The sequence below is a fragment of the Centropristis striata genome, chromosome 12, assembly GCF_030273125.1.
Source record: "Centropristis striata isolate RG_2023a ecotype Rhode Island chromosome 12, C.striata_1.0, whole genome shotgun sequence".
Taxonomy (NCBI): domain Eukaryota; kingdom Metazoa; phylum Chordata; class Actinopteri; order Perciformes; family Serranidae; genus Centropristis; species Centropristis striata.
The window spans coordinates 32,642,349-32,660,557 of NC_081528.1; the positions used below are offsets into that span (position 1 = coordinate 32,642,349).

General features: G+C 37.7%; 2 protein-coding genes across 4 annotated transcripts; one reads left to right on the forward strand and one right to left on the reverse strand.

The window, feature by feature from the left end:
* Window positions 1–3,530: 3,530 nt before the first annotated feature.
* On the forward strand, window positions 3,531–5,138 carry zgc:162144 (RD3 domain-containing protein). Its single transcript, XM_059347019.1, has 2 exons — window positions 3,531–3,838; window positions 4,766–5,138. The coding sequence occupies exons 1-2, from the start codon at window positions 3,531–3,533 to the stop codon at window positions 5,136–5,138; spliced, it is 681 nt and encodes a 226-aa protein (XP_059203002.1).
* A 1,426-nt stretch (window positions 5,139–6,564) lies between these two features.
* stx5a (syntaxin 5A) lies at window positions 6,565–14,531 on the reverse strand. 3 transcript variants are annotated; one of them, XM_059346729.1, is made up of 12 exons: window positions 14,402–14,531; window positions 13,219–13,442; window positions 11,902–11,972; window positions 11,413–11,468; window positions 11,217–11,287; window positions 10,971–11,087; window positions 10,572–10,628; window positions 10,394–10,475; window positions 9,189–9,275; window positions 8,922–9,025; window positions 8,271–8,392; window positions 6,565–7,879 (listed from the first exon to the last, which is right to left on the reverse strand). In XM_059346729.1, the coding sequence occupies exons 2-12, from the start codon at window positions 13,279–13,281 to the stop codon at window positions 7,720–7,722; spliced, it is 990 nt and encodes a 329-aa protein (XP_059202712.1). In that variant the 5' UTR covers window positions 13,282–13,442; window positions 14,402–14,531; the 3' UTR covers window positions 6,565–7,719. The 3 variants fall into 3 exon arrangements, with proteins under 3 accessions (XP_059202712.1, XP_059202713.1, XP_059202714.1); XM_059346730.1 differs by having other exon boundaries at window positions 13,219–13,347; window positions 14,402–14,496; XM_059346731.1 differs by lacking the exon at window positions 9,189–9,275.
* Window positions 14,532–18,209: the final 3,678 nt, after the last annotated feature.

Consider the following 18,209-nt stretch of genomic DNA (forward strand, 5'->3'; position numbering starts at 1 on the left):
GTGAGTATTCAGATCTCCTAAGTCAAAGTAGAAACACCACACTGTGAAATAACTCCATTGCAAGTAAGAGTCCGGCATTCAAAACTTACTTCAGTAAAAGTACAAAAGTATCAGCATCAAAATGTAGTTAAAGTTTCAAAGATAAGTACTTGTTATGCAGAATGACCCCTCTCGGATTGTTTTATTCCAAATATATTTTTGGATTACTATTTTTGATGCATTTATGTAAGCAGCGTTTTACTGTCGTCAAGGTAGGGCTTATTTTAACTAGCCTACTTAATATGCTTCTATGTGGTTTAATGTATAAACATGCATAATGATTTTAAATAGATATTTTTTTCATGGTAAATCTTGACCTGAAATGCAACTAGTAACTAAACATAGCAGCTAAATATAGTGGAGTAAAAAGGACAATAATTTCACCTAAAATGTTGTGAAGTAGAAGTATAAGGTTTCATATGTAGAAACACTCAAGCAAAGTACAAGTACCTCCAAATTGTATTTAAGTGCAGTAATTGTGTTTATTTCTTTCTTTTTATTCACTATTATTTATGTAAATGTGGATTTATGTAGATATGTATTTATGGGACAGCCCTGACTATACATATATGTACGTAGGTGACATCATTACACTAATCTACAATTATTATTATTTTCCAACCTTATTAATTATTATTATTTTATTTACATATTTGCCGTATTATTTATTCTAAGTTAGTAGTAGTTACTCACTATTAACGCCTGCAAAGTTAAAAATCTAAAGTAAAATTTTAATGTATTCTGGCCTCCTCGAGTGTTTCTTTTTATCATGCAGCTTTTCCTGTAGCAGTAATTATTACTCCCTAAACGTCATGTAACAGTGACAGAAAACATTATCCTGCACAATCAATAATTTTACTTTTCACATTTTAGTAGGCATTAATCTTTATCAATAATATTTACATTTAAGCAAATAGAATGCTGAAAAAGTATATGTGATAAAGACAGAATTGCGTTTGGCATGCAGTGTGGGATTTTAAACACACTGTACTTAAAACAAAACATAAAATTAAAAATAAGACTTCTAATTTCTGGCAAATGTTGACCAATGTGACCAAGCAGTGACAATTGGTAGTTTTCTAAACTGAGTCTCTGTTATCATTTCACCTTGATCTTTGCCTGGCCTCACCACATAAATAATGGATAAAATTGAGCGAGACACAGCTTGACTTGGGGAACTGACATTTAACAATCTACTTTTCTCCTATATTAACCTCTGTTTGACTTTCTGTGCTGTATCTAGGTGACCTGATCTACGTGTTAATCCACTGGGTGACACTGCAGAGAGACACTGTAGAGATTTCTGTCTGACAGGGAGGTTTGTCTTAACAGACACACAAACAACAGAAATCTTACTGTATAACTAAACACCCTCACATATTGACAAGGGAGCTCAATGTGGAGAAATCCCTGTTTTAGAAACAATAACAGGCCAAAGGAACTGTTTCATTTTGAGGTTCTAGCAAGTAAAAAACATGGATTTATTTTGTAGATCAATTAAATAAGTTTCAAGAAATCTAGAGTTGATCACTTTAATTTGCATTTTCAAATTGGCCTTTATGATTTGTAAGGTTTGAGTCTGCAGGTGTGCTGAACTGGTGTTGTAGTTTTGCGCTATTTTTGTTTGTTGGATATTTGAGGACCACAATAGAAATATTTATAGTTTTTTATGCCTGATAACTGTGGCTACTGTTGTGCAGAATTCTTAATAATCAAATACATTCAATTATTCATGTTCATCACTTACAGATCCTGTTTAGTTACAACAGTAACAGCGTCCACTGTAGGCAACTTTAATTAGATTACAATAGTCATTATAGTCGCTCCATTCTTCCAGGTAGGCTCTGGATTTGAATGTAATCTGGGATTTGGTGGCTCAGTGCTGAGTGATGCAGAAACCCAGAAACTAGCCTGCAGTTACCTTATTTATGAAACCATATGATAGCCAGTGGGACAGACTGGAGAGTTTATATGTGTGACAAAAAGAGAGATTACTGGGTAGTTATGTAATCTTGGCCATGGCAGCCTGGTAATTACAGGTGCGTCTGAGGGATTATTGTCTGCCAACTGGGAGAGCATTTTCAGACATGTTATTTTCAAACACTGTCTTGGGTGTCACGGCAGTAGCCAAACAGATTGAAACCAGAAAGTAAGATGGTTAAAAGGCCAAGACTGCATGGGAATATCAGACACTATGGAAGTACCTTTGAGCAAGAGAGTGTCCAGCCTTAAAACACATTTTAAGAATAATCAAATGAAATGAAAATAACTTATTTAGCCAACCCCATGACATTATTTAAATGCCCCACCTGAATTCTGTCACACACCCCTCGCTCAGGTGTACGCTCATGGGAGGTAAGCTCCTCTCGCTCTTTATTAATACAGGATTATATTTACTCTCAATCCCAAACTCACACACACAATCCACGGACTCCTCGCAGAAGTACATGCCCTGTCTGCCCAGGACCCTCAAAGGTAGCAAGGCAGTCAGGCAGCTGTGTGCCACCAGCTGCAGTCTGAGGAGTTTTAACCTTTTTGAATGTCACAAGCCGATGGAAGCCTGCTGTTCATCTGGCTGCTAACAGAGGCTTCACCAGACAACAGGTGGATTTCTGTCTGACAGCAACACACTGCAGCTTTGCAAACCCAGTTTCATGACGGTAAGACAATTGTTAAAATTCTATGAAAGCATGAAAGATGACAGGCTGTTTTAAAGGGACATAATGAGCTGTTTTTGAAGTTTCAGTCACATTTTCTTAATTATTTAGCTGCAGACATAAAGAGATTACTTCTAAAGGGTTAGCACTTTTTGGAGTGCATAATCCCAATTAAGAGACAGTCATCGTGATATGGCTTCTGAAGACTGATTACCCTAAACTTACATATTCATATTAGAGACTGGAAACAACATTTTGCTTAATTGAATATTAAAAGTGAACAAACTTGTTTGATGTGTTTTTAGTTTTTTTGTATTTATTATTATTATTATTATTATTTTATTTATGTATTTATTTGTTGTATGTGCCGTATTACAGACAGGGGTTGGGGTTAAAAGCAATAAAAGAAGTGTTGCAAAAAAGTGAAATATAAGTGATTACATTCTTTATTTCTTTTTTTTTTAAATACATGGTTTGTAATGATCAGTCATATGATTTGTTGGCTATTTGGATATACGCTATAATACCTAGGCCATTTTGAAAAGACTTTACACTTATAAGATTTATCCAGCTGGTTATACAGTGTTTCTGTGGTTTCTTGCTTGGTTTGGAATCTTACACTATCTTAACATTTACAGTAGCTATGATTAAGATCTGATATAATTTGCATGCACTGACTGGTCTTAAAATGTTTCTGACCTTTTGCTTTGTCATAATTTTCAATATGAGCCTAATTCTATATTACAACCCCCCAAATGAATCCTGTTAAACTTGAGTGTCCAGTTATGAAATATTTCTGTGACATAACTTTTCAAACTTTGTCCTTCTGACCAGATGTTTCCTTGGTCTGCTGTTTTCTCCCTGGAGCCCAAAGTGCCCGGCCAGCGCAGCTCTGAAGAGATGGTAACTAATACTCTGATGTTGGAGTTGGGGGCCATGGTGAAGCGTACTGAACGCATACGTTTGGAGCGAGCAACAGAGGGTCGCCGCCGCCGTCGCAGCTCCTCCTCCACAGCTGACTACAGCTGGTTGGCCACCGCCCCCACCCCACAGCCCTACGAGCTCACACCCAGCGACCTGCTGGAACTGCAGGACCTCTGTGCCAAGATCCCTCCTGCACAGTGTGGCCCTGCAATCGTTAGGTGAGACAGACAGACAGACACAGAGTGAGACAGACAGACAGACAGACACAGAGTGAGACAGACAGAGAGACACAGAGTGGGATAGACAAAATGTAGAAAGAGAGGTTGCTGAAATTGAAGCAAAGAAATTATGAAATGTGGAGCTGGAGACAAGCAGAAAGATGCAGAGAAATAAGAGATGGAAGTTGCAGAGACTCAATGAGGGACCAAAAGGGAGACATGCAGGTGGAAATAGACAAAGAGACTAAGGGACAAAGAGTTTGAAATGCAGGCTAGGAAAAAAACAACAGAAGAAGAGAGAGCTGCAAAGTACAAATACCATAGTCTAAAAATACTCTTTTACAGATCAAATTCCTCAAATCAAAATATTACTTAAGTAAGTCAAGTAAAATTAGAAGAAGTATTATCGGCTAAATGTATTTGAAATATAAAAAGTAAAAGCACTCATTGCGCTGAATATCAGGTAATATTATTTTATTTTATTATTTGAAATAGGTGGGCTCCAGACAGAGTGCAGATCGTCTTAAAAACACTGTTAATGCTGTCAATAACATTGATAAATATATTTTCATTATAGTACATCAATTGATTCATCAGTTTTGTTTCCCATTTGTATTTGTACTTTATCAAATGCACAATTGCAAAACATAAAAAAAAAAACACCATAATATCTGCATTATAATCAGTCATCAGCCGCCCTGCTCTCATCAGTTGACTTGACCCCGATAGTTCATATCGTACCAGGGACGTAGCAAGGAATTCTGGACCCGTTTAAAAAGGCTGCTCACTTAGTGGCACCTCCACTTTTAAAGCTACTTCCGCCTTCTTTTTTTGCTTGTTTCTTGAGTCTTTACTATGCAGTACTCTGTTAATGTTTCGTTATTTTAGATCAGGTTTGTATAATCACAGTTATTCCTCACCCTGCAGATTCAGGAAACTGGTGTCTCAGATGGAGCCGGAGGTTCAAGAGGTTCCCCGTCTGTTTCGCACCGTGCTACGCGATTGCTTGGACGAGCTGAATGGAAATGAAGACGAAATGGGGCAGGACTCAGTGTTTGAGAAGCAGCAGCGCAGCAAGAGCCTCTCTTTCGTTACTTTCCGCAGCAAGTTCCGCAGCCAGTTCTTCAAGGGCAGCCACATGAGAGGCTCCAGGGGGAATCTGCAGCAGCAGGTGGATTGGTCTGACGAGGAGGAGGAGGACGGAGAAGGAGAGGAGGAGGCCATCAAGGCCAGGGCGAGGAAGGGACGGAGCAGGAGCATGCCAGAGATCAGCCCTATGGAGCAGAGTGCCCACGGGTGATAGAGTCAGGAGAGAGACAATGCAGCGAAGACGGTGGGAGGGAGAGGATCATGGGTCAGCATGCTGTAAATATGGGGAGGGGAGGAAAACAGGGACTGTTAGGGGAAAGAGGGAAGGTAGCATTCAGTGAAAATCGATTTGAAAAAAGTTTTCTTATTCTTGATCAAAATGGAAAAACCCTCATTCAACAAACTTGTTGGAACAGACATGGTAGCAGCTCCGTCAGACTGCACTTGTGCACACATGTTAACATCAGTAGCTGGTATAATGTTTACCATGTGCACTATCTTAGTTAAGCTAGTGCTAACATTTGCTAATTAGCACTGAACACAAAGTACAGCTGAGGCTAAGGGAATGTCATTGGTTTTGCAGGTATTTAGTCAAAAAGTATTGGACAAAATCAAATGATTGCACTAAACGAAAAGTTTAGAATATTGGCATGGCACCAATTTATCCTGAGAGGAACATGAATGTGAGTATCATCTCACTCAAAACCACATTTAAAACCTGCTGGTGGCACTAAAGAAATGTGAAAAGATCACCAAAGTCAAAAGGATACATCTTCTGAGGACCATGAATGTCTACGAAATTTCACAGCAATTCATGTTTTAGTTGTTGAGAGGTAGGCAAAGAGTCACGCCATTAGCATGACTAAAATCTAAAATGTTGTGTAAAATCTTTTGAAATGGTTACCTCAACATGCTTCAGATATCCTTAAAAACAAACAAGCTACTGCGAGGGCTCTATAAGCAACAGCTCCTGATGACTCATGCACTTCTCATGAATTGTTCCTTCAAAAACATGTTATGTAACAGACAGGACAGCTGTTTTCTGCAGTCAATGGGAGGACAGTTCATCCGAGGCCACATCTGTATATTTAGCAGTCACAGTTTGGCTCCAGATCACCTGCTTGGTCCACAGATGCTCTCATAATGTATCGTCAAGCAAATCCTTCCAAGCAGGACATTTTTTTTTACTGTAAATATGTATATTTGGGGAAATAAATATACAATGTTCTCATTACATCTATGCTGTTTAAATATAGCTTTTTTTCTGAAAACATAGTTCTTTTTGGTTTAGATATTATATACAGTTGTGTTTATTGTGATTTATTTAAATGTAATTTTTGCTCATTTTTATCTGTTAACTGTACATTTTTTAAGTCTAGTAGCCTTGAAGTCTTTGTACAAAACAATGAACATGGACATGGACCTTTATCACTTTACTGTGGTTGTTTATATGGAAACCTCAATGGGCCTGTAAATAAATATAAATGCACAAATATTTCTGGTGTTAATATGATGAATATATCTATCAAAGCTGCACCTACTTAGCATGTCTCTGTTAGCCAGTCTTAGCCTCCCAGTGCAGCTAATTATATCACTGCTGACTAATCCTCTTATCCCAAGAAAAGCTCAGCCATGACTGCCAGCACCCCATTATCGTTTTATTAATATGCACTTTCTTATCAATACATCATTATCACTATTTGCACTTTATACATTGAAGTCAAGGCATTTGGCTAAAAAAATGGAGGAACAGACAGGAAAGAAAATAGGAAGAATGTTTTCTTTCTTGATAAAAAGCTGTGGTCATTTAAATAACATCTGATAGATTAAGAGGAGAAGCAACTACAACAGTGACATCCGACCAGAAACTTCCAGGGAATCTGGCTGATGGAGTCACTTCACAACCAGTCGAACCCTTTCATCAGCACTGATCTGACCAGACCCACCAGACACTCGTCACTGCAGCACTGAAAGTGGGAGGTTTACACGTTTTCAACCTTCAATCGTTCAACCTGCTTAATGCTAAACAACTGAACCGTTTCATTTAAAACAGTGTTGTCTTCCATCCATCTTATATCTGGATTACACCAGCAAGCTGTAACTGTAAATTCTTCTCAGGACACCAAATGCTGGACCACAGTGAGTGTCTTTGTAGTTGTATCACAGTTCTACAGGAGTACCCATTTGGCAAATCAACTTTGAAAGCATAACAGAATAAAAAAAATATTTAGTGAAGAATTGTTGATAAACAAGGGTCATGCGCTTCAATAAAACGTGAGTAAACTAAAAAGCAAAAGTATCTGAGATCTGTTAAACTCCAGTTCTGTTGTTTGGCTTTGAAATAATAACAATAGTCATAATAATAAGAATAACAATATTAATAATGTATGATGTGGGGTGAACAGGAAATTCTAAATTAAAAAGACAGTTTGCAGAATCAAACCATTAAATTATAGCCATTTGGATTAAATGTTTAGGAATAATTGGTCAACACTGAGCAGTTTTTGCTCTCTCTCTATACAAAGTGGGGATTTTAGATAATTTATTCTTTCGTTAGGACAGAGTTCGACATCTTCATTCTTCACTGAATTGTCGAATTAAGATACGAGTCTGTGGCTTGGGAATAACCAGAAAGTCTGTATTAATCTGAGCGGCTCCCGAGTCTCCATCAAAATGTCACTTTGACAGTGAAGTCTGTCCTTCAAATATGTCGTCTGGACATTTCGTCTCAGTCCAGCTTAAGTTTCTCAGTCGATGCGCTTATCCGCTCCTCTCTGTTGCTCCTCTTTTCTTTAAGCGAAGAAGACAACAAAGATGATGAAGAAGACGACGAGGACGAGAAAGATCTTTATCATCAGCCAGCGGTTGGAGGAGACTGACTGGAAGTATTTGAGGATCTCCGTGTGGGCAGCATCCACGTTCAGCTGGGTGTCCTCCACGTTAGCGTCGATCCTGAGAGAGAAGAGACGGGACTATTAAAACTGAGGCTTACTGAGTTACCTATAATCAGTTTTCTTTAACACCAGCCAGGCCTGGAGATAACTTTTTGTCCCTCAGTCGTTTTATTAAAATTATCAGCTTATACTTAATTCAGTTTCTAGGTTTCAATGCCTGATTTTGGACGGGTATAAACCTCTATAAATGAAGAGAAAGAGAGAGAGAGAGTTCTAGTAATAATAAATATTAAGTATTAGAAATAATCAAAAGCTATATAAAAAATAAAGACCTAATAAAACACATTAAAAACAACAATAAATAAAAATTAGTCAATTTAAAATAAAATTATTACTATAAAAATATAGTTCACCACCTAGTTCTCTCTCCATTTCTCGCTCTATCTTACCTCTGGATGGTCTCCTCTTGCTCTTTCACCATGTGTGCAAGCTGCTGGAATATAGAGCCCAGTTCCACGATGGTGCTCTCGATGTTCTGCATGGTGTCCGCACGGCTCTGGATGTACGAGTCCTGCAACGACACAGACAGCAAGATTTTAAAATGGGCCCTGTTAGCACATAAATACAGTTTACCCATTCAGTTAGAGTCTATGGTGGATGAATGTCCTGCTAACAGTAGAATAAAAAAACAACAACACTGTGCATCAACTTGGCCTGCACGATATTGGGAAAAAACTGCAACAATGAAACAATGAAATTTTAACCTCTTGGTGGGAACAGGGAAAAAAATATTTTGTTCATTTAAAGTAAAATGCATCAATTGGTGCACTTTGAGGGCAAAATTAACATGCCATGACTATGAGGAACTTTCCTCTGGCCCATGGCTTTGAACCCCCCGGGCAGAGTGCACAGAGAAATATAAAATATGACTGTTTTGTAAACGTACATCACAATGTTGGTGCTGAAACGGTATACCGTGCAGCCTTAGTATCAATTAATTTAAAAGTGAACAATGTTTTTCCAGTTTTTATGCTAGCAAACAAGACACACACATCCCTCTCCATCTGCCTGACTTTGAGAAATTCACACCGACAGTCTACCTGCTCATCAATAAGTTGAAGCTGTAAGGGATTGCTCTGAGAGTCCATATCGATGGCTACATCCCCCATACTCCGGGACTCATCCTGCATCAGGACCGAGCTCTCTGGAGGGAGACAACAAGCAAAACACACAAACACACACACACATAAGTTCAACAAGGTGAGACAGAGAACCTCAATGTGAGAGGGTAGAAACAGAAAGAACAGCGGGTAAATTCAGTAGCTAGTTATACCCGCTTGAGAGAGTCAAACTTTCCAGGGAAATACCTTTTAAATTTGAGGTTGTATTGCCCTGGTAACCATTGCGCGGCTCGCGAGCTGCATGCGGCTCCTGGGCCCCTTTTTTGCGGCTCCCTAAAATATTTTTTAATTTTTGCATTATAGATGACCAAATACAGTAATAATCATTCACAAGGACTTCGAGCAGTTCCCTATCACAGCATCTGTTCGAAAAGCACACTGCCAGTCAAAATGTTTACGTATATTTCAGGCGATATTTACTAAAATTAATACCAATTTGCTCAATGTGAATAAACTAAAACTATAAATATAAAGTAACAGGTATTTAACAATAACAAATTTGCCTCAACAAGTGTTTCAAATATGTAAAACTTTGTATTCAGGTACCCGTTTCAGGTGTGCACTGTAATCACAATAGTATAATCTGTATTTAATTATAGGCGCACTGGACAGGTCAACCAGTTAAGCCGGGACAGTTATAGCCATGTTATCTGCTACAGCAGTCTAATTATAGCCATAATAATCAAAGCAATTCTCAAGTAGATATAGATTATTTCCAATTAAAAAAAATATATTAAAAACAGTTTTCATTTAGATATCACTTTGTCATCTAATTTATTGTAGGATATCAACAATGTTTTTTTTTTTAAATGCTAAAATATCAGCTGCGCATAAACATTTCACTGGCAGTGTAAATGTCTCCACGGGAAGCATCTGAGCTCCCGAGAGGAAAACTTTTAGCCATTTGTGTGGCAAAATGGGAAACTGAGCAGGAGCCAGACATGTCGAATACTGCCTCAAAGCCAAAACAAATGCACTATAAAAAGGAGTGTTCACTCTATAGCTCCTTTTTTAAACTGCCAGCACAATTTTCATGGGAGATGAAAAGATGACGAGCAGGCTTTCAGGTAACAACTGATTTCTAAAGATAGAAAATGTTGTGTTCATTAAAGGAACACAGATGAACAGGATATGACTTGTGCTGTACGTAAAATCAAACAGTCAGTCAGCCTGAGACCAATTTACAACAGTTGTTTGTCACCCTTGTCTCAAGAGATTATTTAGGCTAGGTTGTGATCTGTATGACGTTTACCACAAACAGTATCAGTATAGAGTGAACACGCCTTTATGAAGCTACGCCAGCATGCTGCGTCTACCTGTTGGCGACACTACTTTAATGCGAGACCTTTGTAAATAATCATAATGTGAAGTCAAGATGTGGACAAACTTACTGAAGTTGTTGGCCATCAGAGGAGAAGACGACACAGGGGGCTGGGAGAACTGCTCTCTCCTGCTGCGCTGCTGCTTCAGGTTCTGCAGGAGAAGAGACAAATGATGAAGAAGGTCAAAATGTCTGATTCAAAGCTATTTCAGCTACTGAATGAGAAAAGTCAACTAAACAGTTCTCACCTCTGTTCTGACTTCTAGGACTGACTTGAAGTCATTGGACATTGAAGCCAGTTTGGACTGTAGAAACAGAAAAGATACAGCAAAGTTAAACAACGTGCAGCTAAATTCAGGTGAGTACATTTGGTAGTCATTTACAAACACATTCTTAAGCAATGTTATATGATACAACTTTATGTCAATGGATATAAATATTAGTCATATGTAATATTACTGTGAATGAAAAAAAAGAAAATTCAAAAAATGAAATGATCCTCGTTTCTTTCTCAGAAAAACGTCACTACTCCTCCCAATTTGGCAAAAAACAACAATTTGTCATTAAAACTAAAGATAATTAATGAATTGAATACACATATATAATGTAGATATAGATATATATGAATTAGACTTCATTGAATATACCTGTAATGACACCACAATAGTGTTAGAGTGAGTTTGAATGTGTCTTCCACCCGGAGCTCCGCGGGACCTCACCAGGTCCTGCAGTTGTGCTATCTGTTTGTTTAGACTGTTGATGTCCTAAAAAGATAAATGCAGGGTGCGCAGTTTTAAAAGACATTACAGGATTTGGGTATACAGCTGATAAATGCATAATGTACAGTAGGTTTGCAAAAACACATTTCATTGGATGTTAACAATTCAACTCACTTGTTTAATGATGTACGTTAGCTCCTCGATCTCCACTGCCTTATCGTCAAATAGAGATTTTCTTTTTGCCACTAAAATATCAAAACAGTGTGTAGAATCAGGACTTACAAAAAATAAGTATCAAAATATCACATACAAACACATGATTTTAGAACAATTTAAATTATGCTAAAATAAAATGAAAAGGGGCACTTACAAATGGTGAGCTTTTCCAGTTTGGCAAATGTATTGCTCAAGTCTTTTCCAATTCTCCTATAAGGGAAAAAACAAACAAAAATGTAGCTTTCTTTCTATATGAAAAAAGGAGTACCACAACATTCTCAAAAACGTTTGTTTTCATTCTTATTAAATTAATATCAATCTTATCAGGTAAGTCACAAAAAGACAATTACCAGGACTTCTAGGCTACACAAGTGCAATTAAGATGTATTTCACATGTATAAAGGATATGGAGGACAAAAATGTGTAAATACAAAAAATGCAAAGGAGTTGTTGTTTTTTTTTTTTTTTTAAAAGGTAGAGAGGGATGCCCCTGCTCTGCTAGGAACTGGTAGTGCGTTCCACCAATGGGGAACAACAAACGCAAAGAGTTTGGATTGCCTTGAACGAACAGGTGGCAGAGCCAGGTGCTGTTTATTCACAAACTGTTGAAACACATAAAAAAAACAGACTATGAGGAACTTACTTGGCCATAACTGTGAAGTCACTGCGCTGCCTGAGGGCGCTGAGAGTTGGTTTACTGGGCTGGACGCCATTCTGCCAGGACAGGAAGTAAAAAAAGAACATGAGACACATTTAGACACATTTAAGAGGCTATGGGGTAAATGTAAAAATGTGAACACAGAAGTCAACACTAATTTAGGGGAAACCAATTGGTAAATTAACAGAATTAATTGATTCTAATTTTGTTGATTTAACAAATAAAAATAAGAGCAGGCCAAAGATTTATTTGTGATATTTTTCCCCTAATAACTAACCTTAAGACTATTGCAGCCTGGGTGGAACCAAAAGTAGAAGAGAGAAGTACACCAGAAACCAAAAGTAAAAGTGACTGAAATAGATTTAATCTGCGTTACTAAAAAATACAGTGTTTACAGTTTTTAAGCTTTTCCAGCACCTTACAGATGTGGTGAATTACACATTTATATAGAGAATATTATTTCACTCCGTCATCACAATTAGTTAGATATTACTGTGCTATAAACAACCAAAATTATGTTTCGTGGCAGCCTCCTACATTTCAAGCACTTAAAATATTGAAAATACTAGGGCAGCCCTTGACTAAAAAATGTTTTAGTCAAATAACACTCTTACGATTTTGTCAACTAACAGATTAGTTGATTTAATCAACTGATCTGTAAAAGTAAAAGTTTCTCCATAAAGAATCGATCAAAACACCACCTTCATCCTGTGTTTACCAGAGATGTGCTCATAACTTTCCTGGAAATAAGTCATTCAGCATGAAAAACAATGTACAATATAATAAATAGCAAACAATAGCAACCATTTAAGTATATATAAAGGTGTATATAATTTATGCATATAATGTATATGTACACTACTTACTTTTTATTTTGTTTTCTATATTTTTGTCACAACACAACACCCCTGTCAGTATCTTGAGCTGCTGTGACGACTAAACTTCCCCACTGTGTAATAAATAAAGTCTTATCTTATCTTTAAAAAAAACATTGTGGACTTAAACAACCATAAGTCAACTCAGAGGGAGCAGTCTTAGAAAACACCTAAATTAAAAATTCAAGTGTTTCAACAAATTTCCAGCACCGTTTATCTTTTAAATCTTTTTTTCTTTTGTTGTTATTTAACATGACTAAGACAATAAAAATTGAATAAAAACAGGCTGCCTCCTATTATTCCAAGGGACATGCATTATCTATCTTGTAAGGGGTCCTTGGCTGACAAAAAAAAAACTCTGAGGGGCAAATTACATATTTTACATAGAGTGACAACGTTAATATTGAACTTTGATGTGTCAACATACCGGTCTGCCCTGGAGAGATTTACAGGCTGACTGGAACTCGAGGGTCCGGTCACGGCACGTCATCTTGCCGCCAGTAAAGGGTCACCACCTGTAGACCAGACACCACCTGCCGGACCTTTCTCCTCCGATCTGTGTGATGACGGATACACGTGAAGACCTCCCGGTGTGCAAACAAACTCACAGCCAAGGTGGGGTATCCTTCATGTACATATGTACACACATGTCTATGGTAATAAATAAAAAAAGATACGTGTCAAAAACTCACAGGCTGACAGCTTAATTTTTTAGATTTTAACCCTCTGGAGTCCATCTATGTATTGAAAATACACATGTTTTATTTACAGTAATAACTTTATTCATATAGGATATGTAGACAAGCTGAGAAAGCCAGTTGAAAGTGTAATCACAGGAGTTTTCACAGTGTGCCAATTATGTTTCTAGACCATTTTTAAAATGTGAATTTTCTTTCTACAATGAAAACTATGTTTTCTGCTGGTTGTGTGTGTATAAATGGTAAAAATAAATAAATAAATACATTTAAAAAATGTACATTTCCATAGACACCTGCGTCTTTTGTTTGTATTTTGGGTTCCTGGCAGCTTTATACTTTATTAATTAAAATTAAATGAAAAATCTGACTGATAGCCAAGTTTGTATCGAGAAAAAGGAGCCATGCAAGTGATGTAAGGACAGACTGAAAGATGCTAAACAGAGACAGAAATGAATGTATAGGAAGTTGACAAATTTGAACTAAAATCTCCTGGACTTCAGAGGTTTAACAGATAAATAAACACAATTTGAGGCAGTAAGAAGCCAGCAGGTTCCGTTAGCTAACAGCACGGTTCTACCGACACCAACGCGACTAAAAAGACCGACTAAACTACAACAACCAGACGATAAATAACAAGTACAACTCACAAATAAAGTCACAGGTGAGCTAAATATACACATCATTAGATAACAACGATTATAAGGAGCCGGTCTCTGTGCGAGGAGGCCGCCTATCACGACACAGCTGATCTCGGCCTCACCGGCTGGTAACCACGGGCTAACGTTAGCTTAGCAAAGCTAGCCGGGCTTTTCTTACGGTCTCTGGTGCTCTACTTTGATACAATTCGACCTAAAACAACAATGTGATGTTTCATCTTATTTAAAAGACACAAATCAAGCAATTCCGACTTACTTGAATCGATATTACACCATATTTCGAGAGCCTTCGATGTTTCTGGCAAAAACTAATCAGCCCAGGAGTTAAAGTTCCAATCCGGGTCGTTTCCGGCACTGACGTCACTGCCACGTCTACTTCAGCGAGGCGGAAAATCCCTGCAGGTAGAACAAGCGGCCACCAGGGGGCGCTCCTCCTCCTGTTTACCTCTAGTTACATCATAAAGTATAGTCATTCATTTATTGTTCGACTTGGCCAAATGCCTATTACTGACAGGAAATGTAATAACAAAAACTAGTTCTCAAATGTTTTCTAAATATACCAGAGACACAAAAATAATTTAACAATTTCAGATAAATATGTTTTAAAAAGGTCACTCTCTCCACAGGCAAAATAATTATTGTTTTAATTGGTATTATTCAGCAGCAGAAAAGGATAGAAGTCAGGAAATATAAGCTGAACTGGTGTTGGTTTGTTTTGATAAGATATTTATTTCTTTTCCTATTTTTTTCTTTAACTTTTTTTATTGTGGACTTTATTTACAAATGTTCATCAACAGCTGTTGATTCATTCATTTAAAAACGGCTTTTATCTGGTAACTGTGTTCAGTTCTTATTTTATTATTAATACAAAATATAAATCAACTTGTGAATTTATTATGAAATATTATTATAGGTTAAGGTCAGCAGTATATAAGATAATTCAAATTTGCTCTACCCCTTGCCAGCTGTAACATTGAAGTGATGAATACATAAGTGCATCCATATTCTATTAATATACAAACTACGTTCCATTCTGCATTATTAGTACTTTTGCTTTTGGTACTTTAAGTATATTTTAATTCTGATATTTTGGTATTTTTATTGAAGTAAGTAGCAGCAAGCAGTATTTTTTGAGTACACATATACTGTAGTAATGGTGGCACAAACATCAGAAGCACAAAAGAAAGAAGATCAATGAACAGCAATATGTTTTAATAGTAGACTATAGTATGTGTGCTATATTAGTATGCTATTAAACTTAAATTATTAACATAAAAGTGCACTTATAGATTCATAATAGGAACAAAAAGCTCAGATGGTCATGTCAGACTGATGCCAGCTACAAGCTTCAATGTTATGCGGATGTATGTGAACTTTTGAGTGGGAGTGAGCAGACAGACAGACAGAGGCGTGATTGGCTGCTGCCTCAGGTGAGTCGACCTGCAGATATGGTGCGGACAAAGAGATAACATCCAGCAGGCTCTCTGATCCCCTCTAACTCCTACTGGTACCCGCATCCTCCTCCTGACAGGATCGAGCACGCCCAGACCACAACTATGCCCTCGCCTCTTTACCAGCTTCAGACCCTCAACCACAAAAAGCCTTCCACCCTTCACTGCTCCTGCACCACCCTTAATCTACGCTCCCCTTCACCTTTTATACCTCGCTATAATCCTCCAAACTTATCTCTTCCTCTGAAACACTCCCCTTTATGCTTTCACACATTACTGGATGCTTTGCTGAACATCAGCAGTGGAGGAAAAAGTATTCAGATCCCTTACTTAAGTAAAAGTACTCGTACCACACTGTGAAATTACACAACTACAAGTAAAAGTCCTGCATTCAAAACTTATTTAAGTAAAAGTACAAAAGTATCAGCATCAAAATGTACTTGAAGTATCAAAAGTAAAAGTACTTGTTATGCAGAATGGATGCATTCAGATTTATATATACATTCCAAATATATTATTGGATCATTATCATTGATGGAGTAAAAGTACAATTTCTGCATCTAAAATGTAGTGGAGTAGAAGTATAAAGTAAAATGGAAATATGTACCTCAAACTTGTACTTAAGTATTTGAATACATGTACAAGTTACATTCCACCTCTGAACATCAGAAAAAAAGTTTCTCCTCCAAAATCTACCTTTTCTTTTTGATTTAATCTCCTTTCTTCTCCTCATTGCATTCAGTAGTTAAAGCATCTTGAATGAGTTTTTTAAAACTGGTTATGAAACAGTCTCAAATTTAAGATTAATGCCTCAATATGACCTATATAAACCATAAAACCATCAGCAAGAAGACTGACTGTTTCTGTGTAATGCTGCCTGTCATGCTGCACACAGGGACAGTCTCATTGGGATAAACCCACTTATGGCGTCAATGGCAGCCCATGTGAGCAAACCTTTGATAATTATTGCTGTGTAATTTTATTTTTTTCACTTTCATTCAGCACTTATCCCAATCTGCAAATTGTGGCCTCAGTGGCTGCTGCTCAACAGAAGTTACAGTGTAGTTTATAGTTTTTCGAGATAGATAGTCTGTGTATTCTGTGCGCTGGTATGCTGAGTACCGTGCCACCTTTTTATGCCCCTGGTGTGGAAGATGATGAATATGACGCTGATGATGATGAAAGTTGCTGGCCACATGACGCTCAGCCCTAATTTGTTCCCAAATAAGCACCTCACATTACAGAGCAGACTTTAGACCAAATGAAGGGTGATAAGTTAATGACTGTGCCCAATTGTATCCCAGTTACAGGCTGTAAATTGATAAGCTTGCGTGGCAGTATTATCGCATTATAATGATTGATGGCAACGGTTTAATTTGATCCATCTTTAATGTGAAGAAGAGAGGAGAGGATGGAAGAGAGAGGAGAGAGAAGAGGAGCTAAATGCTGCTGCCAACCTATCTGTCTGGAAGGGCATCATGCCAGTACTAAATATAGCTACAAGATTAGGGAGACAGAGAAAGAGAGAAAGAGAAAAGGACACGGTGAGTCATCCATCACGTTACAGAAAAGATGCCTCTACTCCAAAATGTGCTTTTAAAAGCTCTGCGCTTGTCAGAAAACCCCAAGAATATGTCATCATGCTGGTGAATAACAACAAAGAGGTGCTGCTCAGACTTTCATGTGCCCCTTTGCCTGTTTCTCTGCATGGTCTAACACATTTCACACATTAATTGGACTTCCTATGTGTATTTCAAACCACACGTCTGCCTCCCTCCATCCCTCCATCCCTCTGCACATCATCCATCTTCCTCGCTGCACTTGTATCAGGACTTCCTGTATTTTTCCACCTTGCTTTCTCTGTGTTCAGAGTCATGTTTTTCTAATAACTTCAGCCACAGTGTCCTCCCTGCTTTTGTAGCAGCAGCTGTGTTGAAGCAGGTACTGGACGCTATCTGGCCTGCAAGTGTGTTTTGTTAGATGGTATCAGCACCCCTGTATGTGCGTGTGTGTGTGTGTGTGTGTGTTTCTGTGTGTGTATGTGTGTGTGAGAGACAGAGAGAGATAAAAGGCAGAGGTTAATATGTGCTGTGTAAAGAAGAATCGTGTATTTGCTGGTTTCTGTTAAACTCACAGGAAAGTGAGTGTTTTTTAACATCTCTTGTGAATACAAAGAACTTTTTATTTTATTTTTTACAAAACAAACAAACAGCGTTATCTGCAACAGAAACATGGATCCACAGGCCTCGTCTGAAGGACATCAGCCTTGATAAAAGATTTACGGTTCTTGTTACTACATGGGAAACTATCTCTAAAGTCAACTGGCTGAGAATTTCATGTGAACACTGCAGCCTGTATGAGGAAGTTTAACTTAAAAAAAACCCTGCAGATATTCACACATTTACACATTTGCATAAATTGTTGCAGCAATGTTTTGGTTGATAACATTAGCTACTCAGACTACCCAGAAATTGTTGAAAAAAAACCCCTTATTGTCAAGATAACTAGGAAAGCCCTCAGTCTCTAGTCCACCAGCACGCAATCGGATCCTTAAGGTGTTAATCTTTTAGCTGGTCAAGGTGGATATTTTACATGTTGTGTAGTTTAATCTCT